This window comes from Cuculus canorus, chromosome 3 (genome assembly GCF_017976375.1).
Source record: "Cuculus canorus isolate bCucCan1 chromosome 3, bCucCan1.pri, whole genome shotgun sequence".
Classification (NCBI taxonomy): Eukaryota; Metazoa; Chordata; class Aves; order Cuculiformes; family Cuculidae; genus Cuculus; species Cuculus canorus.
In genome coordinates, this window is record NC_071403.1 from 80,885,183 (window position 1) to 80,913,030 (window position 27,848).

At 38.5% G+C, this 27,848-nt stretch overlaps 1 protein-coding gene across 1 annotated transcript; it reads right to left on the reverse strand.

Annotated features, from left to right (window-relative positions):
• Positions 1-27,340, reverse strand: TMX4 (thioredoxin related transmembrane protein 4). Its single transcript, XM_054063033.1, has 8 exons — positions 27,158-27,340; positions 18,337-18,452; positions 11,900-11,945; positions 10,762-10,890; positions 10,145-10,190; positions 7,836-7,937; positions 5,783-5,846; positions 1-4,447 (listed from the first exon to the last, which is right to left on the reverse strand). Exons 1-8 carry the CDS (start codon positions 27,325-27,327, stop codon positions 4,164-4,166), a joined length of 957 nt encoding a protein of 318 aa, XP_053919008.1. The 5' UTR covers positions 27,328-27,340; the 3' UTR covers positions 1-4,163.
• Between the last annotated feature and the right edge of the window lie 508 nt (positions 27,341-27,848).

The following is a 27,848-nucleotide window of genomic DNA, read 5'->3' on the forward strand; positions in this document are numbered from 1 at the left end:
TGTACTGGATCCAGTAGTAGTAGTACACATCATCCAAATATGTTGCAGCATTGGTTCCTGCTAGTTAGTTCTCCCTCCAACATGCCTGGCCCTAGGGCCTACTCCTTTAGCAACGACTGCTTGCTGTGAACTATGGTCAGAAAACACGCCATTTAGACATCCATACTTCTACTTGACTAGCAAGGAGAAGCATACTGCTGTCCTTCAAATCCCAGAGTTAGCACACGATTTGCAGGGAGTTTGACAGTGGATTTTTCAAGAGGAGAAAAGCTAACCTAGAGGTGGAGTCATCAAGGGTTCAGAGTGACGTGGTTTTGCCCAGCAGCCTCCATTGGAGTCTCAGTTGCATCTTACACCTTCTCCGAGAACGTTCTGCTCATCCTGGAGTTACCACAATGAAAATGTCAGTCCTTCCAAGCATTTTTCTCACTTGTGTAAAATGGAAGCAATTCATTACTGTACAGGTTTGTTTTAAAGAGTTCAAGCAATCTTCACAAGTCACAACCTCTATTGTTAATTGGAAGATCAGTACAAAAAGAAAAATCTTTTCTTAGTCATACAGATGAGCCATCTACACATTGAGAAAATGAAAAATAACTACAAGACAATCATGAATACAAAATTTATATGGAATTTCTACGAAAATACCCACAGTATAAATTTGCAACATTTCCATATGAAAGACAATCCTGTATAACATTCCTATGAAGAAAACCCACATAACAAGTGTTGCTCCACAGAGGTTTGGCACACACAGAACATCCCAAGATGCACATACAAGTTTCACACCAATCTCAAGGACAGGAGTTTTGAAAGGCTGTAACGTATCTCTATCCTCTTTAGGAAGTAACCCACCAGATTTTTTGAATGACTTGCTTTTAAGCATTCATGTTCAGACCCATCAGGGACTGGTTTTCGGGGGGGCTCACATCCCATTTGGAATTTAAATTGGTTCTCAAATATCTTAAGTAATTTTTGTCATACAGCTCTAGCTTACAAGCCTTACAGCCCTACATTTAATCAAAACATTCTGAGCGGTGTTAGCAGAAGCTTCTCCAAGGACACATTGCCTATACTGAGTTTGCAAGAACAAGTTCCACTCTTTTAAATCAATCATAACAGAGGACAGAGACAACAGAACACTCAGACTGCACAAAAGGTTAATACTGACATTTTGGACCAATTTTAATACTACAGTAATAGTCTAATTAGTACTACATTTGCATGATTCAATTAAAATGCATTTTAGTGGGAAAAAACTAATTCTGGAAGGCAACATCACACTCACCGCAAAGCTAACGGTCTTTGTTAAACACAAATTTGGCCTTTACTGTTTGCTACTCGTTTGCTGGACAAACATTAGTCAGAGTTGACTATCTCTGCTACTGCACTACAGTATTTTTCCTACAAATGTTCAACTAAGTTGGAGATATCGATGCTTGCATAGCACCAGTTTTTCTGAAGTCTTAATCACAATTTAGTGAACTTTGTGATCAGATACTCCAAAACATGTCACAAACAGTCAAACCCAAGTTAGCAGTAATATTTCCTTCTTTGTAGTTTGTGGGTTTGTTTGTTTTTTTAGAAACAATTCAAAGACACCATAATAAAATCCAGCACTTATAAGAACAGCTTATTTGCCTAAGCACTCAAAAAGCCCAAATACACTCAAAAGAGGTACACTCTACTTTTTAATACTTCATATGCCCATACACCAAAGCCACTGTGAAGTAAAAGGATGTTCCATATCTCTTAGAGTTAAAACCTCTTTAAACAGCTGAAAAGGATATTAGATAATTGTCTTCATGGTATTACAGAAGAGAAACTGAATCAGAACTTAGTATTGACATGATCCCTCCTACACACTGCATATCACAAGACCCTATACATTATAAAAATATCCTCTTTGGTATACAACCAAAGTAATCATTACTCTCAGTCTATGCTGGATACAGTCCCACATATTTTTAACGTCTGGCAATTTTGGATCCATGACTGAGGGGATATGTCTACTCATCTTATGCAAGTTCATGTAACTGAACACACACGCCAATTCCTGTTCGTCTCATGAAACGTGGTTGAAGTCTTGCTTTGCTTTTAGAATTTTATGTGCTCCTGATGCACAGAAAATGAAGAAAGCTATTACATCCTGGAAACAACAAATCAGCACTTTGAGCATTTAGGTGCACAGTTCTTTTCTCCAGACTACAATGGCCACAGTCTTCTTGATTTTTTGAAATAAAAGCCTAGCTTTGGAGTTGTTTGTTCGATTTGGAAAAAGACCCTGCTACATACATCAGCTGCTACCGAGTTCCGCTGTCTGTCAGCTTCTACAACCTTCTAAAGGATTATTCATGAAACAAGAATTCTTAAGTTGGTTATGTAGTAACATTCCAGCTTGACATCTGAAATTGTGGTTTATTTTGGCTTGTTGAAGTACTAAGTAATTTTGTTTGGAATGCGCCTTCATTTTGAGTGGCTGGTTGTCCATTTTGTGGGTGCCCCTGCAAAAATATTTTATGAACTGTACGATTTCACATATGTGAAAACATATTTACACGTTTACTACATGAAATTCAAACTCCGGACTGAAAATATTGCTTAGGAAAATTCATATTCAATATATGGAGTTTAATTCTGTTCTTTATACAGCTGTAACAGACAAACGCAAAGTTTCTACAGTATAGTTCCAAAACACAATATGCAACAGCATACAGATAAGAAAATATAAGCTTCCTTAGTAAATATGCTCTTTACAAGCATTTAAAAAAACACAACCTTTCAACAAATTTGCCCTATTAGTCTCAAAGAAAACCAGCATTTAGCACTTGTACCTTGTCTCTTCTAATGAGACCTTATTTCATCTCTAATTACTCTTTCATCTTGATGAAGAAGATGAAATTCATGTATGTTATCAAGGTTTATGCAATATATATATATAATTTTTTAAAAAAGCAAGATTAAGACACATCAACAAGACAGGAACATACAGGATCTCACTGCAAGTATTCTTTACCAAAAAAACCCTTATATATTAAAGGAGGGAAATACCAGTATCTTTAAGGATTCGAGTCTTCTACCCAAACCTAATGCTGGCTACCTGGCAAGCCATTTTCACTTTATGCAGTTCAAGAGACACAGATTTGCTTTGAAAAAGGTAACAAAACCAAACTATCCACCCATGTCCCTCCCTTTTCTAAATGTGCCAATTCCAGGGACAAAAAGTAGAAAAGCAATCAAAGGTAAAACCTTAAGTGTCTCTTCAGTCAATATTACTAAAGCTGTTTGAGTTCTGCCAAAAGTATTCTGAGTTGGAAGCAGAAGAATTGCACTGCATATGACAAGCTTGTACTGGCAAGAAATATACAACTTACTGACTGCAAAGCATATACTTCTTGCCACAATCTCTTGAAGGGGACCAAAAAAAAAAGTGATGCTTCGGCAAAAATGCTCTCTAACCAAAATAATTTCCCTTAAACCTTTTAAAAGTACCAAGTGTATTTTAAATTTTTAGCTGCCACTCCTTCTCAGCCTGAGGCTTTCAATTACTCAAAATCCTTGAGTGAAAAAAATCAGCTGACAAGTTTGAGCTGTGCAGCATGCCTCCAAATTACCAAACCCTGAAAAATCTGGAGGAACACAGTATACTGTAAGATAAATTTTCAAAACAAACATTAATAACAATGAAAGGGAAAGGTGCTTTAGTTGAAAGTGATAACAATAAGCCCATTACACATTACGTTGTTAATAGAAGACTAGAAAGTGCCTTCTTTCACTACTGTATCACTTATCTGGTACTTCTGTGGCAGTCAGAAACAATAAATATTCAGACAGAAAAGTGTTCAATACCTACAAAGGAACACAAGCATAGATGACCATTCTATAGCCAGTGAACAGAGACTTTGTTACATAGCCTTTCTCATAGAAGACTTCAAACAGATAGGATACACTTATTTTGATTGTCATGGCTAAAGTTATGCAATACACAGCATATGTGCTTATGAAACAAACCCAATGAGCAAGTGTTAGCTTAAAAAATAGAAGCCTGCTGACAGAGCAGAGGTTTTGCGTAAACACAAACGACAAATCAAGTCTAAACTTCAGCTTCAGACAGAGGGTCTGACACTTCTTTGGTCCAAATGTACAAAATACACCATCAAAAACTATAGTCCATTATCAGCCACCTGACTTTTGCGCTGTCTTAGTGAGCTTTCAGTCTCTGGATCAGCTAAAGGTTGTTCACTTAAGTCTTCCATCTCTTCTTCCCCTGACTCTTTTCCAAGTGCTAAATCCTCCTCTGAGTCATCAGCACTTGAATTTGCTGCATCTTCATCTGAAAGCTCTTTTACATCTGCAGTCTCTTCTGCATCATCTGCAGAAAGCTCTGCAGCCTCCTCCGGTTCTTCTAATGCTGCATTCTCCACATTATCCTTTGTAACTGCTTCTTCTAAACAAAAGAAGAGTTTCAAATATTGAAGTCAGACTGAATCTCAAAATAATGCCTTTTAAAATTACATCAACATGCATGTATTCTGAAATATTCATGAACATTATTATTGAAAACGTGTAGGGGACTACATTTTCCTTATTTTTCAGTTATTTCAAATAAATCCTTAGTAGTATTTCTCTTTAATTTTGATCTGTCTTCCTTGCCTATGAGGCATAAACAGTTTTTATTTTGTCCCACCAAGTTACAAACTAAAGACAGATCAATTTTACTTGTCTTCTTTAAGAGATATAATATATATATTAATATATATTTTTAATATATATTAAAAAAACAGTTGGAAAGTGATAAGATACTAACAAGTTCTGTCAGGTTCTGCTCTTGCATCAACCAGCCAACGGGATGGCACCCTGCATATAGGGTGTGATGCACAGATGCATTTTTCTTTTTATAGTGATGAACATTTAAGATTTTGAAGATGGTAATTTAACACACTTATGAATTCTAGATTTGGCTAAATTCTTATCAGCAAGTGCCACAGATGCGCCTTCATCTTCAACAGCAAACCAACACATACAGATGCACACAATTAAAAAACAATTTTTTAATTACATTTAAGTGTTGATACCACTTGATAGGACAAACATACCAAAAGGTATTCTGGAGCTCAATAAACATATGGTGCTGACAAGAATCTTTATTTTCTGTGCAAGATTTTGCCTCCTATGTTCAAGGAGAGCAGAATAATACTCTGAAGCTCCACTGCTAAGGATCAGGAAGATGTTAACTTTCTTCTTTTACTTGAAGGAGATGCAACATCATCCCCCATCCCCACATCAACAGTCTCTAGATTTGTTCCCTCTACGTCCTCCTTTATCCAACCACAAATTACACAGAGAATTTCACAGGTTCAGAATGTTGCATCTCCTAATGCAATATGCAGACTGCATATTAGGATGTGGAAGTGTCCTGCCAAAGCAAATTCCTTTATATATTTAAGCAACAGGTCTAGTTAATATGCATCTGCATGAAACACACAAACCCAGTATTCTCCCTTCATGACTACCTTACTTTGAATGCCTTTAGCCTCTTCGCAGTTGTGGAAGCTAGAACAAATTACCGTTGGGTTTGGGTTTTTTTGACTGCTTTGCTATCCTCCAGGTGGACACTGACACCAATATTTTAGAGTCAAACATATCAATCCTTGTCAGTGTGACTAAAATGAATACCGGGATTATTGGTTCACATCTAACTTCTTGACGTTAGCTAATATCTAAATTCTCCCTACTACAAGTGTACATTTTAACCTACTCTCACCGATTGAAGAGTCCTTACCAGATGTTTCAGCTCTGTATCTTGACTTGGATGGGCAAAAGCAGTCTGAAATCAAAACCAATATCTGTATAAAGGAAAAAAAAGCATTTTTTATCAAACCATCCCAGCAGCCACTTTGTTATTAAGTATGTTCCTATTCATTCTTTTTAAAAAGACACAAAATTTAGAAATTATAATATCTTGCCCTGAGATAAGAGCTGTCCTAAGAAGCTAAATAAAAACATTGAAAAGACGTATGTTCTCAGTGTCAACCAACCAACATTTGTGCTTTCTACTCCAATTCTTCTGCCTCCTACTTCCATAAATTTATTCAGTATTAAAATGGCTTGCATGTTAAAAAGAGAGGCCCAGAACACATCTGAGGAATTTTTCTTCACTTATTGTAAAACTGACAAAACCTTCTTGGTCAAGAATTTCTATATTTTGGAGTATTATTCAGCTCCTACTCCTGACACCCCAATACACAATGTGTACTTACACTTTTGTGCTTTATTTTGTCTTTTAGGGGGTTTTTTGCTGTTATTTAAAGTAGGCTAGTGCAGAACACATACAATCAAAATGAAAGGTAGATGCTTGTGTCTCATCATCATGTGCTAAGAATAATGCAAAGGAATGTAAAGAGATGATACCATGTTAAAGAAATAAATTTCAATCATTGAAAAGCTTTTTAGAAAAAGCTGAGAGATTAAATTTATATTTTTTTCAGCTCTTTCAGGTTTAGAGTTTTTTTAGTGAAGAGGGAAGAAGAAAAGTTTCTTTGAAATCATCATATTCATTTGCTCCTAGTTACACTAACTTGATTTGCACTCATTGAGTGATGAAAACTACCATCTAGAAAAATGCAGCTGTACACATACAATGTATAAAAACAAGGTTTTGCCTAAATTCACACACTGCTTTGAAATCAGTTCCCTCTACTACTGAGGAACACATGCAATTTTTCTTTATTTCACTAATACTAATACTTCGGCTGAAGGGCAGAGTGCCAAGTGCAAGAAACAACCTTTACACATTCTACATGGAATAGCAATTCAGCAGCTAGGTAAACCAGTTATCAGCATAACTGCTTTAAACTGTCTTTACAGTTGCAGAACATGCTTGTAGACCAAACAATGAGTCTGTAAGAACTTCTGTTCCCACTTATGCCTCCTTTTCCAGCTCAGATTCTCATTTAATGTTGATATTGGAGAGGTCATAGAACCACGCTACACAAGTATTCTGAAAGGAAATAACCCTGGCTCCACAGGTAAAGCAACTTTGAACTGTTTCCATCAATGAAGCAACATAGGACTCCAGATGTGGTCCTTAACATTCACATATATAGCTAGCAGATTATTTTGAATAACCTTCCTGATGTTTTGGAGATTGAGAAAACAAATGCAACAGTTCTGCTTGGTAACAAGAGAGGTCAATTTTTTTAATTACTAATGAGAACTCAAACCAAAAGATCAAAGGGGAAAAAGAAGCCAAGTCAGATTTTATTAAAACCAAGCTGTTACCACAAAGCTATGACCTCGAGTAGAGCAAGTCAATTAAACCCCCAGATCTTCAAAGCCTTTCAATAAATATTTTTATCCTTTCATTTTGAGTAACAGTGCAGCAGCATACTTACATTGCTAACTCCAACAAATACAATCTCACTTCAGCTAATAAAAATCTCTCCTCAAAGTCTGTTTTCAAAAAGTTGAAGTCTTTACACAATTCTGACCACATGCATTCAAACCTTAAGTACAAAAGTCTTAAATATAAAAGAAAATATTGAAGTCACTTGTTTAGTAGTTGGATGAAATAAACCTAAACTAAGGCATGACTTACACAAAAAGGTTTACTTATCTGAGTGAATCTGCCTTAACCTCTACCAGAAGCAGGTAACACTTGAGAACGGATCTGCAGTATTGAATTCTTCAGAATTTTAATTACATACCTCATTAAAAAGCAATTCGAAATAAGGTACTTCAGTATATCTTATCAGTAAAGTTTATTCCTTTTTTTTCAGAAGTTAATGCAAAGCAAAAAGTTCTAGGTAACTGAGAAAAGTAATACATTTTCTTACCAAACCCAGGAACAGGCCAATCAATAAGGTAGCTAAGATGAAGATTGCATAAGAAATCCAAACATGAATTCCGAGAGTGCCCGTGAGGTAGCTATGAATTTGCTGGAAATGTAAAGAAGATACTTAATAATCTCATATCTAACACCACATATAATTTAGACTCATCACCATTACATATACCAATGTCTAATAAGACTTTTCATTTGACAATATTTATACTAAAGTCTTTCCTCTCAAGCCCTACTCATTCCTTAAATGCTGTGCTATGATAGCATTAAACTTGTTTATCTTTATTGGGCTGTTCCCGTTGAAAGGCTTTTTAAGCAAAGGATTCACAATTCCTACTTCCTAAGACACTCTGCATTAGGGACACAATATGTAATCTTACTACAGATAAATGTATGAAGAAGGCTCAAGGCATACAGGAAAAGTATCACAACACTCAACCCTTATATTCTGCAAGAAGGTGGCAACTGTTGGAGACAAACTACTGGGCTACATGAACCCACAGCATGAACCCGTTCATCTCTTACAGACCTGTAGGAAGGAGACAATACAGTAAGCTTCCCCAACAATGATAGTCACAGCACCAACACGTCTATGAAGATCATTATTTGAAAACGCTAAGTTAGAACTTAAATATTTCAGAACTAAAAAAGCAATGAAGCCAGGTTAAAAGAAAATGTCCTTTTCTACCCACTTCACAAGCACCCCACCAGAACCTTACGCAGAGCTTTATCCCCATAATTATGTCTGGAAAGCAGAGTGGTAGACGCTTAAAAGCTGCACAAGATCAAAACACATACTTAAACTTGGGAATTCGTTCATTAAATAAAATAAAGCCATTTATAAGTCTTACTTGAGCTCTTCAGTTCTTAAAAGGAGCCACCCCTTCTAAGCAGACGCTGAGTGATTTCAGTTATAAGTTTGAAGAGAATAATCCAAATACAATTTTAAGACTTCTTTGAAACGGAAGTCTCTAATTCAAACCTACAAACTCAATTGACTAAACCAAGCATCACATCAAGTCAGATAGTCTGGTAGGAAGTAAATTATGACATTAGATCTCTTCCAATAGTACATCCATTACAAAACAAACCACAACCAACATTCGACAGAATGTCGAAGCATTGAAATTTTTTTTTTTTTAAAATGGTCCCAACATTTATTAAAGCTTTTTGTGCTGTCCCTGCATATGAGGAGCTAGGAAATGTAGAGCTGAAATATTCATCAAAACGGAAAGCAAATTAGAGAAAGTCTCTTCCCAAAGCATTTCATTTTTCAGGAAGGAAACTAGACAGAGACAACGTCATTATACAGCAACTATGGAAGAGAAATGCCAGAAGGCTATAAAAACTCAATACTATCCAGAAAAAGAAAGAATCAAAGATGGCTCACACAAGAAACACAATAACTAAGTTTTGCTTCACTCTGGGTTAGTTAGATGCTTGCTGGAAGAGACAGAAACTCTGCTCAAACTCTATACTACATTTATTTTTTGTAGCACATGTTATAATATTAATATCTTTTGCTACAATCAAATACAGTCACTCAAACTTGGTTATGCTTGAAGATTTTAAGGAAGAGTATGATTCCTGAACAAAACTGGTCTGGAAACTCTAAGGATCTTCATGCTACAGAAAAAACTTTGATAGTTCCCAAATGAAAGTGTCTTGAAATATTTTTAAGCTCAAAGCATACTTCAGTGTACACTAAATATTTCTCCTTTACCTCTGATAAATACCGTCCAAATTCATGTGAATGGGATTGACAGTTTGAAATCTAGAGGCAGAAATTCTTACTAAAGTATAAAACCATTACCCTTTCTTCTGCTGAAAAATTCACTAGATGCAAATGAATTGTAGAAGAGTATGATTTACAACTCTGAAAATGAACCTGGATGTAATCTTTAAGAATAGTACTAAGAGAACCTGGCAGATGCTAAATGAATTCCTGACATCTACAACCATTTTTGCAGCAGGTCTCAAAAAACTGCTTTACCATGTCAGCACACTTTGACGGAACTTTTTAACTATACCAAGATAATAAGAACAGAAAGTATTTTCAGAACAGAAAGTATTTTAACGAAGATAATCTTTACAATCAAACTGCCATTTTTGGTATAGACTATTAGCACTACAGAATTTATAGTGCAAGGATATTAAACATCCAATACACACGAATGCAAGGAAAATTTAACTCTCATAAGCGCACAATATTGTTAGGTTTTGACTTAACAATAATATGCTGGTTAGATATTATTCTAAGCATAAAGAGGGGATATGGAAAACACTACCACAGTTACTCACCCTGATCCATCCAGAGAGGTGAAATAGCCCTGCCATACCATGCATCCTAGAATACAAAGAAAAGGGAGAAACAGGTTCTAAGAGAGGAGCTGAGATACACAGCAAATTGCCCAGAAAAAGACTCCATCCATAGAATTCCAACGCCATTCAATCCCTAGAAATTGTCAGAAGCAGGCTACTGCAAACAAATATATTTTCTGTGTACTATGTTCACTTCAGTCAGCTCAATGCAAAGCTCACAGCGACAGTGACTTTAAAGATGACAGTTGAGCATAATCAAGAAATAGCAATCCCACAGCCTTACCCAGGCGCAGCCATAACCACCTTTTCCCTACTCACTGCAGCACGTAGTCCTGTAGCTCCTCTCCCCATTATTAAATATACTATAGTGCTTCCTCATTCTCATATAAAAATAAGGACATCCACTGGATCTTTGACATTAATTTACACAAAATAGCTCTAGCCAGAATGAAATGCAAGCCATTGCATCTTTGGTTCACCCTTTACATCATGCAAGTATTTTTTTCTATTTCAAAGCAAATTCAATGCACCCTTAATGCATAATGAGCTATAAAACATGTTTCTCGTTAATAATAAAAAAAACCCCAAAGTGTTACATTATAGAAGATGGAGACTTCCATCCTGCTACAGGCTCCACAGCTTCCCATTTTCTCTCTAAAACATAATTTTGAAATTCTTCCAGTGTCCGTGAGCCTAGGTATCTGCGAAATACTCCATTGTTTGCACTGAAAAACAGAAATAGACATTAACACCATTAACAGATATCCCTTAAACTGCACCTGTGGTAAAGAAAAACAATACCAAAAGAACCCCATATACATTATAGATGTGACTTGCTCAAAAAGTTGAACATCTAAGCATTTTCAATGTGTTTTGAAACTGAATGTCTCAGTTTTAAAACAGCTTTAACAACCAAACTATTTTATTAGACAAAACTCAGAATTAAAAGTATGCATGTGTTTCTCTGTGTGTGTGCGCGCGTGACTCAATATCATGACCTGGTAAAGGGTTCAATATTTAAAGGATGACATCATCTTATTGAAGAGATACAGCAAATCTCTTCTCTGATCCATTTTTAACAGTATCAATAACAAGCGAACTCAGTAAAGTCACTTAAAAAAAGCGCCTCAGATAAGGACTTCATCATACAATCAAAGCTTCAACAAGAACCTGAATTGAAATAAAAAGCCTGTATTCTTTCATCTTCCCCTACATTTCAGAGTTACCGTTTAAAACAAATGACAAGTAGGAGTCAACAGCTACATACCGCTACTGAATAAATAGATGAATTCTACACAGTAACAGAAGCACTACAGCAAATGGTGGAAGGTTTCAATACTGGTTTACGCGTGACTTAAGCAGACAATTACTCAAAAAGAAAATTTAGTGACACTTCTATAAGGTCAAATGTGTCTCCTCACATATGGTCAGGTTTCTAGAAAGCAATACTGTAAATCTGCACCAGTTTTTACAAATGCTAGTTAATATTTATTGTTTCCAGACTGAAAAATCATCACTTATCAGGTACAAAACTGTAGGAGAATCTTCTACCATAAGTTAAAACTACATACTTAACATTCATGAAGTGCACTGAGCCCCTGAGAAATGTTTTGGAGATTGACAGAAGTGAAATAAGCCAGTTGTTCATTATATCTTCTATGCCACTGTTCAAACAGGACATCAAAAAAGAACACATACTGAAACAGACAACTGATTCCAGTACGCCACACTTACTGGTAAATTGTAGGAAGTGTTGTGACAAAGAAACGACCACTCAAACCTAGAAAAGAGAAGAAAACACCACAACAAATGGTCACGTAAAACTGAATTTTTTCAGCATCCTGATTTATCTATAAATATCTACAGATCTGTATTTCTAGACTAGAAAGCAGACTGCAGAGCTTTTACTACTGTTTTGTAAATACAGGTAAGCAGTTTGCCTTCAGAAATGCTACAAACAGTAACAGATGCTACATATTGTTGACAAAATGAGGAAAAAAACTGACTTCGAAGAATGTTTACTACAAGGAAACTTTTCTACATGGATTTCACCAATCAGTATTTGCACAGAGCTGAAGTTTTTGATCAGACCAGCAAGTCTGCCCCTTCAAACAAGAGGAAGAAAAGCTACACAAATGCATTCACATTCCAGGATGCTATGTGCTTGTGCAGAATCTCATCCAGGTGACATTTATTTCATCTAGGATGCTGAGCCACTAAGGACAGCAATGACAACAATAGCTATCAAACTCTGTCCGTTGATTTTAATTGATCCTCTAGCTGATTTTAAATTATTTAGAGCTGCACATTTCAGATCTCAGGTACTTCAAGTTATTAAAAAAAATAATCTTTGTATTTACTTGTCTGCTTTTTCCAATTAGTCCACATACACTGCAAACCCAGACTGTTGTTATATCCTGTAGGAAGGCTCGGTCTCTCATAAACACGATTGTAGCAAGACAAAGTTTTGGATGTTTCTAGGTTCTTATCCTTCCTTCCCATAGATCATACCTTTCTAGGTAAATACAAAGAGTATGCCAAGAGACTGATAATAAGACCTGGGATGTCTCAGTCTTCTGTTCCAAAAGATACTGTAAAGTTAAGCCATGAGTACCATTTTTCACATCATCCAGAAGAATGGGTCATGTCAGCATTCTAAGCATCAGACATAAGACAGCAGAAAAGACAAAGAAAGGTTGAAGTAGGGCTTGAAGAAGCTGACTGGAATTGATCCCCACACTGAAAGTGGGTATTTCACTGACCAACAAATACACAATAATCTTTTTACAAGTATCACCCAGACACTCACAACATAATGGAACTCATAGGACAGAAATTATCCAAATCATCAAAAGTAGCTTACTGGGCAGAAAGTGTCTGAAGTTCTCTGGCCTTGCACTCAGTACTGCTACAGAGTAAAAGGTGCAAGTGTTTCCAGCTTCACTGCTGTGCTAGGTACACCAATGAAGAACTCCTAGTGTAAAGCTTCATTGCAAAAGAGTCAGCTGTGAAGCAAAAAGGTCCCAAACACCTCCTAAGCAGGCTGTCTTTATGATTTAGCTAGCTAAGCTGTCAGGTGAAAGTATCACTCCCTCCCTGCTCCCATATCTGAGGATAGTCAGGGTTACTTGACATTACCACCTCCTGACAATTAGAAAACTTGCAAGTGAGAGGAAGAACTCACCTTAGTTCTTAGCATTGTTTACTACTCAACACATGAACTTAAAGACTGCAGAAATGAAAAAACATACTACTAATGCAGTCTATTTTGGAAAAAAAATACAGCATTTCAGAGGTTATCAACCCCAGGACATGTAGTTTAACATCATTAGGGCAACTGCCACTCATACAAAGTACCAACATAAAGAGTACAAATTAGTTATTTGAATTTTCCCAAGTTCTGTCATAATATTTTGGGGAACTAAGTTGTCATTCAGCTTTCAATAAAGTAAACTGCTTTCTTCATCAGGAATCTAGCTATGAAAAAGCATTATAACAGAAGAGTTTCTAACTTTGGACACAGAAATGTGCCAGACTGAACTAAGCCAGGTATTTTTAGAAGTGTTAGTAGTAACATTCTTCCCAGTGTGAATTCCCCTAGGGAATAAGCAAAAAGGGGGTTGTGGTTTTTTCTGTTGTTTAGGTTTGGTTTTTTTTTTTAATATGTTTAAATCAAACCAAGCACAAACTTCTTTAAAGTTCCAAAAAGGAAGTTGACTTCATTGCATTTTTTCAGCTTTCTGCCTTTTATTGCTATGAGCGGCAGGGTAGTAGAAAACTATAAAACAGCTGAAAACTGTGCCAGCACAGGGGAGATATAAAGTAAACAAACACACAAATGTAACAGTAGAATAAATAAAGCAGAAAGCACAGCTGTACAAGAAAAAATATGTGGAGAGCTGTAGAAAACACAATAAGCTTAAGATCAGAGGAGGTCATGTGAACTCTGAAGTTCTTACAAATGCTAGTCAGGCAAACAGAAAACAAAAAAGCTGGCTTAAATTTGTCTTACCAGTAGCCTACCCTACAGCAAGTATCAACAGTCTCAGAACAAAAAATGAAGTCTATAAACTATAAGTTATAAAATCTGTTGCCGAAATTCATCCAAGCGTCTAAGGCACCTCCTTAGATCAGTAAAACCAGATGTGAGCCAACTCCAAAAAGCTAAGAACAGTCAGTAAATTGTTTTGGTGTGTGCAATACAAACTTGAACAGGCTAGTAGTTTAACTTGAAATATAGTGAAACATCTGTCTTTCTCTGCAAATCAAACACCAACATACAACCATTAATAAAGTCAAAATACAATCAAAAATAGGAAAAAAATCTTCAGTATTTGCACACACCCCCCCCCCAAAATACAGACAGAATATAGGTGTCATCTAAAAATAAAGTTGCTTTCATTAAGCAAGTTCTCAAAATTACAGGAGACTCAAAAAGCCTTGTTTTAAATCACAGGTAAATGTTGTGACGGGGAGCTTTAAAAAGGCACCACAAACATGCAGAACTTTGAGATCCAGAAGCATCTCCATTACTTGCTCTTGAAATACTGAATGTTTCTATAGAAAAACTGAGGAAAAAATAAGCACTTTAAGACTAGTACATGAAGTGACTGAAATACGTTCTAAATCCATTAAGGGTCTGGTGGGTCATCCTTTGGGCATCTGCTGTAATTAAGCACCCTAAATGCCTACTTTCTCCTGCAGGTTTTAGAAGTGCAATTTTATGCAGCTGCGCACTCATCTAGTGGTTTTCCCCTAATCTAACGCACTTCAACTACTTTCAGTTCGATGAAGGGGTTACATAACCAAAGCTAATTAAGGGCATCATTGTGCAACCAAGAAGACATAGCATTTAAGCACACCAACCAAAATGCTGAAGCATAAGCCTATAATAAAAATATCTCAATAACTTTGGTAATGATGTAGTTCTGAAGGTATACAAGCTCCCTAACAAGCCTTCCAAAGGTCAAATCCGTAATAAATCTTTGTTTTCCAGTTTGAATAAAGCCCCTCTCACTGTAGGGGAGGATCAGGTTTGTGACCACCTGAGGGACCTGAACACATAAGTCCACAGGATCTGATGAGATGCATCCCAGATTCCTGAGGGAATTGGCTGATGTGGTGGCCAAGTCACTCTCCATGATATTTGAAAAGTCACGACAGTCAGGAGAAGTCCCTGGTGACTGGAAGCAGGGGAACATTGTGCCCAGTTTTAAAAGGGGCAGAAAAGACAACCCTGAGAAATAACGACCTGCCAGCCTCACCTCTGTGCCTGGGAAGATCATGGAACAGATCCTCCTAGAAGCTATGCTAAAGCACATGGAAGACAGGAAGGTGATTCGAGACAGCCAGCACGGCTTCACCAGAGGCAAGTCCTGCCTGACCAACCTATTGGCTTTCTATGATGGGGTAACCACAGCAGTGGAGATGGGAAAACCAACAGATGTGATCTATCTGGACTTCTGAAAGGCTTTTGACATGGTCCCCCACAACATCCTTTTCTCGAAATTAGAGAGCAGACTGTTCAGTGGATAAGGAATTGGTTGGACGGTCACATTCAGAAAGTAGTGGTCAGCGGCTCGACGTCAAGATGGAGATCTGTGATAAGTAGTGTCCCTCAGGGGTCCATACTGGGACCAGTGCTGTTTAATATTATCATCAGTGATATAGACAACAAGATTGAGTGCACTCTCAGCAAGTTTGCAGATGACACCAACCTGACTGGTGCATTTGCACATCAGAAGTACAATATGTCATCCAGGAACCTGGAGAAATGGGCCTGTGTGAACCTCATGAGGTTCAACAAGGCCAAGTGCAAGGTCCTACACCTAGGTCAGAACTATCTGCAGTTTCAATAAAGGATTGGGAATGACATGATTGAGAGCAGCCCTGCGCAGAAGGACTTGGGGGTGCTGACTGATGAGAAGCTCGACATGAGCCGGCAATGTGAGCTCACAGCCCAGAAGGCCAACTGTATCCTGGGCTAGATCAAACGAAGTGTGGCCAGCAGGTCGAGGAAGGTGATTCTGCCCCTCTATTCGTCTCTTCTGAGACCTCATCTGGAGTATTGTGTCCAGTTCTGGAATCCCCGACATAAGAAGAATATGGAACAGTTGGAATGTATCCAGAGAAGGGCTACAAAGATAATCAGAGGACAGGCTTAAAGAGTTGGGGTTGTTCAGCCTGGAGCAGAGACGGGTCCAGAGAGACCCCATAGTGGCCTTGCAGTACCTGAAGGGGGGGGCTACAAGGAAGACGAGGAGGGACTTTTTACAAGGGTTTGCAAGGATAGCATGAGGAGGAATGGCTTTAAACTGGAGGGGGGAATATTCAGATTAGACATTAGGAAGAAATTCTTCCGATGAGGGTGGTGAGGCACTGACACAGGTTGCCCAGGGAAGCTGTAGATGCCCCATCCCTGGAGGTGTTCAAGGCCAAGTTGGATGGGGCCTTGAGCAGTCTGATCTGGTGGGAGGTGTCCCATGGCAGGGGGGTTGGAACTGGACAATCTTTAAGGTCCCTTCCAACTCTAACAATTCCATGATTCTATAATAGTTTCAGAAGTGGCTACAGTTTTCATGCTTTGTGTTGAACTCGATATTGCAGGTATAGGATAGATCCTTTCATACAAATAAATCATTTGGGGTCTGTCCTTTGACTTACAGAAGTTAAACATCCTCAGACATTAAGACTCTCAGTTCAGAAATCCAAATACTTAAGGAACTTCTGTCTAAGTGTCACATCTAAGGTCTTAAGAATCTGGCATCACTCAGAACTCAGAAATATTTAGACCAAAAGAACGTATCAAGTAACTGACTCCTTCAGAGCCCAATACTTCTATTCAAGTTCTTTACCAGGGAGAATAATTAAAGATCTCAAGTATTTTATTTTTAGAGCCTCTCTTCTGAAACTGCATTTTTAAGTTACAGTCATATTCCAAATGCCACAATCAAGACTGAAATCCTTTGATTTGAATATTGTATAGGCAAAATAATCTCTTGTCTAATTGGGAGAAAATAATAAGATAGCATTATAATGGATCCTTATTTGCAGCCTTAACTCCAGAGTAACCGTTATTTTGTTAATGTGCAGAAGCTGACTTATGTTTGTATCTATGAAACTTATCTGTTTAAGAAACTGTTAATGATTAGTATATGCATTAAAGAGCAGCCCCACAGAGAGATTTTTGGCATCAGTTTTTGTACATTTCTAAACTTTTAACAAAACATTAACCAACACAAGGTCTAGAACAGCTGGCATTTTCATGTGAACTCAATTTGCTCTCAGACCAGAGTTTAAGTAATTTCCCTGCTGTTAACTTGATAAAACTAACCTGTTGGCATGTTTCCAAATAATAAAATGGACATATTTTCCACATACTTTGTAAGGCAAAAAAAAAACCCCAGTTTAGCTTAGACTTTTCATTCCAGTAACTTCTCTTCTGAACTCTGTCAGTCTTTTGACACTGCTCATAAAATCTTTTATCCCCTCAAAACCAAAACAGGCATGAAACATTAACAAGAGATGCAGGGGTTTGAACAGTATTGGTACTGCTTGCACAAACACATTCAGAACTTCGAAGGGAGTCACTAAATGAATAAATAAGACTGTATTAAGACTTCTGTGCATAGTTAGGAAACTCTTTTTGTACACACATTTGTATATGTGAATCACCAACAGAAAACAATGCCTTTACTTTAAAGCACTACTACAGTTAAACAAGGCATAAACCAGCATCACCATGGAAACAGTTACAAATTTAGTAAAGCAGGCTGACACTATGGTAGTGCTACCACACCCTGAAACTCTCATTAACTGGAGACTACAGAACTGGATTCTTCTGGAGACAGTTTGGAGGAGAGAGGAATGAGACAGGCAACAGCTTTCAGTGAAGCAGATTAAAAGAGAATAAGCCCCTTTAAATACAGTATTAAGCCAGATCACTCCCTCAGTTCTTCAATCCTTCAAATTGAGTTTAGAAACTTAGGCTCACAGATGGGAACTATGTGGAGAAGCAAAATGTGGATAATGTTATTTTGATTTAGAAATCTCTTTTCTGATTTGGCTGGTATCCCAGGTACTCCAGTTAACAAAATGAAGCACAATCCCAGATACTAAGTGGCATGAATTGAATAATTCATTTTATTAAAGCAGTGTGTTTCATACTATACCTGGTTCTTGAGTGACATCCACTTTTCCCACAGTGATATCTAGATGTTCACTTTCCTTTGCGAAACTCTCCCATGCCAATTCCATCTGTTGACAAGCCGAACACCAAGGAGCATAGCTAAATGGGGAAGACAGGTTAAATATTTTAATATTCTTACACTTATAGACATTCGAATTGATTTACCGTACAGAGAAAATATAAACACATCAATCACACAGGAAAAAAAACCTATAGTTTTTCTTAATCACATCAAGTGGATAAGGTAATCAAGTAGTTTTGCATCCATCCCTATCTTCCTCCTCACATTTTTAAACCAAAACCAAATCTCCACAGATGTGTGAAATTCATATCCAAACCCCACCACCCCTTGTCATTTATTTTATTTACATATGAAATAAATCCATTTCCATTGCAGCCATCTGAATTATTAAAGCCAGGCTGTCCTCTGAAGCAGCATCTTTCAATATAACATTTTGTATTGATTTCCCACACCTCTGAACTTCTAGAAATTACATTTTCCTCAGCCTACTACTCAATACATCAAAGCTTGCCCTTTTTGATAGCACTCTTCAGAGACTTGAGAGTGCACATCAAATTCCTACTGCTCACACCGCTTGTCTTTCTCAGATTTTGTTTTTACCTAGGATTAATTTTAGCAAAATAAGAAAGCATGTTTCAAAAGCTGAGTTTTCTACATAACTGACTGAAATAATCAGACCAAGTTTACAACATGGAATCAGACCAGCTAACATGAAAGGATAATAGCAGAAAATGCTTAAAAACTGATAAAACTCCATTTGCCAACTTCTACCCTGAATCATTTGGCAAAGCCTGCATCGGACTTGTGCAGCCTGCAATGATCTGTCATATATGCAGTTAAGGTAACACAGAACAGCTAGGTATAGCCAGTAACAGAGCCACAGCAATTGCCCATACACAGACAACATTTTACAAATGAAAAAAGACTATACATGCAGGTTTCCAGCATTTTAAAATGAAAGGGAGCAGAAACAGAGATTCTATAGGCACTCTACTTCTCACAGTACTCTAGATATGTTATCACACCCCTTATACACTGTTAACAACAGGAATAGATTTCTTCATGGGCAAAGCCAAATAATCCTTAACAGCCCACATAATCACTACACTCTAACTGGGAACCTGTACAAGGAACACCTTTACTCCTTCAGTTTGTCTGAGAGAACTACTAACCAACCAAAAAGCGTCCCTTTCTGACCGTCTTCTGATCAGGAAGGCTTACGTTCTTAGTGGCTGCAGACAGAGATGTCCCCAGCCACCCACAGATGTTTCACATAAATAAGACAGAACCTAAACCAGGTAATTTTTCACAGAAGAAATAAAGTAAAATGTAGTCTGAGTGCTTTATGGTAGTTCTGAAACCTCAGTGTTTAAAAAAGGAAATCTTGTCATTTGGAAGTTAAAAGGATACAACTTAAAAATGTGTTGTATTTTACTGTACTAGTAATTTATGATTTTAAGTATGAAAGCTAGTACCATGGGGTTTTGAATCAATGTTATTTCATGTGATATTAACTGAAAATACATATTTTACCCTGCCATGAAACAGTCCCTCAGTATCTTTTAAAGAGATGCTGGAAACAAGGCTTGCATGCAGAATTGTTTCACATTGTGCTACTGGCCTATGGAGTGCTTTTAATAGTAGCCAGACAGATACTGTATTTTAAAAAGAGTATTATTTTATTACAGTAGCTTGACTGACACATAAAAAACTGCACACATCTATCAGATAATGCAGCTGATGTTGGTGTAAAATTAAATACAGAAGTCAGAAAGTTTTCTAAAACCAGCTTCTCTAGATGTGTCAAACTCATGCCATAAGATTTTCAAGATTAATATAACCATTACTATCTGATATCAAAATAGAAATTTGGCCCATATCAACACTTATGTTTACATTTCACATTCATTTTGGCAGTGAGAGAATGTAACAATGACCCTCACAAAAAGCCTTAGTTATTGGTTTCCTAGTTTATACTACCAGTACTGGAAGTGGAGTGGCAACAGTCACATACAATGCTACAAGATCCATCCACTCAAGCTGAACATTAGCACAGACAACCAAGCATAAAATATTTGGTTTACATTCCAGAAATTGCACGTTCAATTTTTGCCAGCCAGGATACACCCTGTCCTCACATATAGAAGAGAGACCTCGCAATAGATATCAGATTTTCACAAGAGCTATCACGGTGGTTTACCTGAACATCCTCACTTTTCTGAAGGTTTAATGTCTGCATTTGTTATGCAGCATTTGAAGCACCAGGTAATCTAGGAGTGCCTTCTAGAAATAAAAATATTCGATTGCCAAAGCCTTGTTGTGCCTCCCTTCCTCCTTATACTTCCTCTTTCAGTAAGACACAGAACAGTAAAATACTTCACGCTTAGGTCACCTTACGAAAAGTTTAAAAATCTGCACCCTGAAGAACTGCACTTCTGGAGGTACTTTATTTCAGTCCAGCCTGCTAATGATTCCTTTAGAACTGTGGCTGACTTGTATTTATTTCTACAGGAGTCAGAGCACAACTACCATTTCTGCATTCCCCCCCCCCAAAAAAAAAAAAAAAAAAAAACTGTCAGAGCACGAAAGCAGGTCTGTGCGTGTGCATGAAACCAGGCTTCATCGAGTCACAAGATACAATATCAGTTCACTTACAGTAGCAAGTGTAACCAACTTTCTTCTGTGTGTTCCACAGACCAGAAAACAATTAGCAACCTCATCAACACTAGGGCTGCTACTCCTCTAGCTTCTCCCTTTACACAAGGTCATACCTTTCGCTGTTAACTTGTCTGCACTGTGCCCTATGCCCTACAAGTTTGCCAAAAAAATATCATCCAGGTCTTTCTAAAAATCGAAGTCCACTGGAATTTAAGTCAAGCCCTGGTTACTTGGTTAAGGAAGAAAGTTTTCAGTAATCTGTTACACATTAAGAAGCAATTCACTGATCTTCACCATTTAATAATCAGATAAAAACCTCCACATACCTGTAAACTACACATTGCCAAGTTATTCACCACAATGCACATCTCAACATATACCTTATTTGTGGCATCACCAGACCTCTTACATAGAACGAAGTTTTACAACTGACATATCCTCATACACTGCCTACACTCCATAAATAAGGGAACTAACACCTATCTGCTGGCCAAGTACACTGCAAGAATAGTCGACTTAAGCAGATTAAAATCATCATTTCAAAGTAGCCAGGTGTTTTCCAGTTCCATATTATATTCCAGTTCCATTATAATACCTGAAGCTTTTTCAGAAGGTATAAAGAAAGCAATCCAAAAGGAAAACTTTTAAGTTCTTAAAAAAAGTCAAAGCAAAGACTATGTCTACCTCTGACCTAATGCACAGAAGACGAAACTTTGGCTTTCAAATACTAGCAACTCCACTAATAGCTGGAATTAAAAAAAAAACCAAACACTTGAAGTTAAAACCAGTTTAAGAACACGTCATTCAAACACGTCATTCAGTCCTACCACTACAAACCTGATCAGTAAACATAGAATGACTAAGATTTTCTGATACACAGTTTCCAAGTCCCTAATCTCTCTTCTTGCAACTGCTCCGCTGGCTACAAAATTAACCAACTCGGATCATTTTCAAATGAATGTAACTGACTCCTTTTATCTGCCTTTCCCCTTCCATTATGGGTAACTATCAGTGTTGAACAGATGCAACCCTCCAAACCATTCTACACTTGGCTCTGATGGCAATTTCACAAAGTTGCAAGAATCTAGGAACAAAAGAAAAACAACTTACAGATGTAAGCACAAGAGGATTTGCTGAAGAGAAAACAGCAGAACAGGCAAGATGAAAGTTTCCTCATTTAGTCTAGTTTTTCTCAATTCAAGACACAACTACTCTAAAAGGTACTGTTTACAGTAAACCAAGCTATTTGCTGGAATTCAGATCAGGTGTACTATTAAAATTATAAGTGCAAACATTGAGACAGTACCTAATAGAACAGTAAAACAATATTAGAATGAAATAATTATTTCTTTTATTCTTTTGAGTAGTTTTGCCTTACTGCTACAGATTTCATAAATATAAAAGAAAAGACAGTGCCTGATGTCTGTGGGTGTTACCTTAAGACCATTATTTGATTTGTTTTTATTCCTAAATCCAGATAGGTCTTGAGGCAGGATAAGCAGCTTTGTAATTTCAACAAAAGATAAGCTTCAGAAGGTTAACTATATGGTTTTAGTCTACTTTTCAAGTGAGCAAGTGATAGCCAAAGACATAGAAGTTAGTCTCTAAGTAATCTACCAAGACCTGTACCATAATAGCACAGACAAAGCTGACAAGAATTTTCCTCTAGCGTGCCAAAATCCCTTCAAAACAGACAGGCAAGACCTTCCAACCTAAAACCACTTACTCCAGAAACAGTGAAATTTTTTTTTACAAATTACTGAAACTCTGGCTATCTCAGAGCAAACAAAGAAGGGTTCTTCCCTGGATTCTCCTGCCAATGCAGGAGAATCATTCAAATGCCTTAAATGATAGATGGGCCTGCTGAAGTGAACTACAAGGAGGCACACTTCTGGAGAATTTGTTTAAGGGTGCCAGCTCAACCTTACGAATTCTCATTCACTGTATTTACTTCAGTAACTTGACGTGCATCTCTTTTCCAATAATATCTGAATAAAACAGAAAAGTAACTGCATACCATGCACTACGTGCCAAACAAATTGTATTCTCTAAGACAATATTTCAAGTGCTACTTTCCATTTGTCCTATAGCTCAGTAATAAAATGCATTTTCAACTACCAAGAACAAGATGGGAAGCAAAGCAGGATATATCTTCACTGCCCAGCTCCCTAGTTTCAAAACCAAGAAAAGGATAGGAGTACCCTCTGCAATTAAAAGAGACCCCTAACAGTTCCCCATCCATAAGCATTTTTTAAATATGGAGAAAATATTTTTAAAATAGAGAGCAAAGCAATCACTGAAAAAATATGTGAAATCTTCCAGAACTTCAGTGGCTTAAGTTTGTCCATTCTACACTGTTCTGTTCCCTCCTACAACAATAAAGTATCTGCTGGCGAGGATAGTTCAGTTTCACATTTTATCAGTTTCTGTTCAGCCGATGCACGGCACAGTAATCAGCTCATCTTTTATTATTTCATGAGTCCATAGATAATTTGGTCACTTCCTATTTACTCAGTCAGGAGAGCTGCAGATGCTTCAGAACCAAACTGGAGTTTTGGTAACTTCATTTTCTTTTTCTCTCCCCTCACGCTTTTTGGGGTTGTTTTTTTTAGGAAGAATAGGACAACAAAAAGCCTGGATAGTAACAAATCAAGGAAGTAAGAGGCTATACTCTCATAAATGACAGAAAATTCCCAATTCCCAGTCTTATTGAACTCTCAAGCTAACATACAGTAATTGTTAAATTATTTGTGGAATTCTTCAGGAGTTTATTCACACACAGTGTTCTGAGCCAACTGTTTAAAAGTATTAAACCATGTAAATAACAAAACATTCAGCTAGATTTTCAGGACACTCCCTTGAAAGTACAGACAAAAAGCACTAGTAGGAGGACTGAACCCTTGCAATAATCTCGCCTACCTGATAGCAGGGCAATGTTTAACAACAAAAGATAATGAGAAAACAAAGTATGGGCCTATGCCATAAATTTAACAAATCAGCCTTGCAAACATGACTATTACTTACACTATTCTCGTGATTTTCACCTGGCTAGAAGTAAAAGAGAAAACTAAGAAATTCTTTTTTAGGTACATACAGCACTAAGTCTGTGCTGAAACAAATGGGAACCAAAATATTTAACATCCTGTGTGAGAACTAAAGATTTTCCTGATGGGCAAGTACCTAGAGTACTGCGGGTGCGACAGTAATATATTAAACAGTTTTATTTGTAACCAGAGGCATAAAAACAACAAGTTTACTGTTGGGGGTGTGTAGTGTATGTGTTTGCTGTTATCTACTTCAAAAAGAAGAGAAAGCTAAATTAAGATCGATCAAGCTTGGAACAAGCTATGTTTACAAATGCAAAACACACTTTTAAATAAACACACTAGGAATTAGTTTTCTATATTCCTATTGACAACAATATTAAAAATAAAGAAAAACATCCCCATATTAAGGAATTGTTATCTTGCAGCTACAGACTAGAATAAGTCAACATGGAGACCTTCTAAACAGTTAATTCCAGCATCGCACTGGAAGCGCATCAGGAAGGATCTGTGTGCTGCAAGAGTGACAATAAGCAAAAATGTTGCAATATCTTTCCCAGACACTAACTGACACAGAACTTTTTTATCAATGAAATGCAGCAGTGCTTGCAGTGCCTGCAATTTTGCCAGCTATGGATAACAAATATTTACAAAAGTCAGCAAAGTACATATACTTCAGCTAGAAGGGATGAAGAAAGAAAAATCCTACTTCCACTGCAAATCCCACACACAAGTAATTTCTGACTGAAGTATCTCTATTTGTGCACCTGAGAACAACAAAACAGTGGTAGCATACAGTAATTCACCTACACTGCTATTTCACAAATAGAAAGTCTGACACTAAACAGAGCCAGTAGTACCCATTGCTGTCTGGACAAGAGGCATCAAACCCGTAATGTAAAGCAGGTGAGCAATTTACCTGTAATCTAAAGCAGGTGAGCAATTGTTTTTTGTCTTTTTTGTTTTTCATAGAGATCCTATAATGATACTTGCATTTAAAAAAAAAAAAAAAAGTGTTGCTTGGAAAAGAGAGGACTTAATAAACAGACACGATGTTATTTGAACAAAAGAAGTTTTGATGAATGACATTACAGTCTTGCCAACAGATCTACTACAAATGAACTGATGAAGGACTCCCATCCAGATCAACAGCCCTAAAATTAATAAAAATCAGAAGACTTAAAATCAAACCAAAATCCTTAGCCAAAATAGTGAGTATCCCTGGGTCTCTCAATCAGCTATTTCACGATCGTTTCCACATATTCACCAGATGTCCAGTAAGACCCTGAGCAGTGAAGCCCACAGGGAAGTGACAGTCCCTCCTCCTCATAAAAGACCGGAGATAACTCCAATACTAAACCAAAACTTACAAGCAGGTGGACAAGTACTTATGAGGGAGCATGACCTCTGATGTTGATCAGTAGCCTAGTCTGTTTCACAGGCTACCCAGTCGGTTTCAAACTGTCCAGACTCAAGCAATTCCACACATGCCACAATAAAATTCTATTTCATAGCTGTACAGCATACAGATATCGTGCGAGTCTCCAGCCTACTTAAACAATTGGGTATTTTTAACTGCCGTCTTAAAATTACCCTCAAGTTTGTTTTCTGGCTTCTAAACACAGACAAGTGAACTAGCCTCCAAGAACAAAATGTCACATGCATTTTAAGAACAGTATCAAGTCATAAGTGAAGTCATGACACCACTACATTTAGTTTAAAGCACTTAAAACTCTAGCCTCAGCAGGCAAACCTCTAGCTGGATAAAGCAACAGCAGGACTAAAAAGTTAATGAAATCTGATTCATCTCCTCAGACAAGAACTCTAGAGCAACAGGACCAGAAATGAGGATGTCTCAGGATATTATGTGACACTTCCCACTTTGGAAGCCTACTCCTGGTAAATACAACCTACAAAATGCAGACTTTTAGCTTGCAGAGAATGCCTGAAAGTCCCAAATGGGTAAGAAGAGCAAGGTGCAGTGACCGACACTGCTGCCCAGCAGGCAGCTGTCTTGAACATCACTGCTTAAATGTCATCACTGACACCACAACTCAGATAGGGCCCAGTTTAACCTTGAGGCACTCGGACACTGTGAGTCCAGGCAGGTCCAGAGCCTGGAGGAAATATCCCATTATCAGATCACCTCCAACAAGGTGAGCATGTCCCTGCAGGCCAAGGGCCAGCAACGTGTGGTGGAAGCGGTGATCGCAGGTGTTAGGTGTCTTTGCCTGGATGCCCCATGCCCAAGCACTGTGCAGCCCCTCTCCCCCAACACCAGGCAGGTCACAGAGTCACAGAATCACAAAGAATCACAGAATGAATGACCCCAGTTGGAAGGGAACCACGAGGATCATTGAGCTCAGCTCTTCTCCCTGCACAAGACAATCCCAACATTCAACATGATCTGTGTGAGTGCACTGTCCACATGCTTCTGGAACACTGTCAGGCTTGGTGCCATGACTGCTTCCCTGGGGAGCCTGTTCCAGTGTGCCACTACACCCTGGGCAAGGAACCTTTTCCCAATCATAGAATGGTTTGGGTTGGAAGGGAATTCAAAAATCAGCCAGTTCCAACCCCCCTGCCATGGACAGGGACACCTCCCACTAGATCAGGCTGCCCAAGGCCCCATCCAACGTGGCCTTGAACACCTCCAGGGATGGGGCAGCCACAGCTTCCCTGGGCAACCTGTGCCTCAACACTCTCACAGTAATACATTTATTCCTAATGTCTAGTCTAAATCTTCCCCATTCCACTTTAAAGCCATTCCCCCTCCTCCTATCCCTACAAGCCTTTGTAAACGGTCCCTCCCCAGCTTTCCTGCAGCCCCTTCAGGTACTGGAAGGTCACTATAAGGTCTCCTGGGAGCCTTCTGTTCTCCAGGCTGAACAAGCCCAACTCCCTCAGCCTGTCCTGGTATGGAAGGTGCTCCAGGCCTCTGCCCACCCTCGTACTCCCTCTCTGTCCCCGTTCCCGCCCTCCCTGCCCGCCTCACGCCGGGGTTCCCTGCCCAGCTCTCCCCTTCCCGCTGCCGCCGGCTGTGCCCGCTCCCCCAGGGCGGGCGGGCGGGCGCTACTCACAACTCCAACATCCACTGCCCCTGCAGCGCCAGGCTCCAGTTGGAGCCGCACAGCACTTGCACGCGGCGCCGCGGCTGCCCGGGGCTGCCCAGCCCGGCAGAGAACGACGCTGACGAGGAGGAAACGGCGGCCGCCAGCAGGGCCGCCAGCAGCAGCGCGGGCCCCGCCATGTTCGGCCGCGGGGGGGGGGGCGGGGCCGGGGGGCGCGGTCACCCTGAGCCGCCGCAGAGGCACGCGGCGAGTGCTCCTCACACAGTGTCTGCTCGTTCCAAGGCTTGAAAGAGAAAACCCATAGAGGCAGACTTGAGGGTCTTCTCACAAGTGATTTTTGCTTTCTTTTTTTCCCGTAGAGTCATAGAATCGCTTGACGGGAAAAGAGCTTTGCAGAGATGAAGGAGGCGTCGCGGTGTTCTCTGCCTATATTCTTTTAAAGAGCACGGCATACAGAAGCCTTTGGCACAGTCCCCCACAACATCCTTCTCTCTAAGTTGGAGAGATTTAGATTGGATGGGTGGAGGTAACGGTAGATAAGAAACTGGTTGGATGGTCATATTCAGAGAGTAGTGATCAATGGCTCAAAGTCCAAATGAAGATCCGTGACAAGTCCGTGTTGGGACTGGTGCTGTTTAATATCTTCACCAATGATATAGACAGCGAGATTGAGTGCACCCTCAGCAAGTTTGCTGATGAC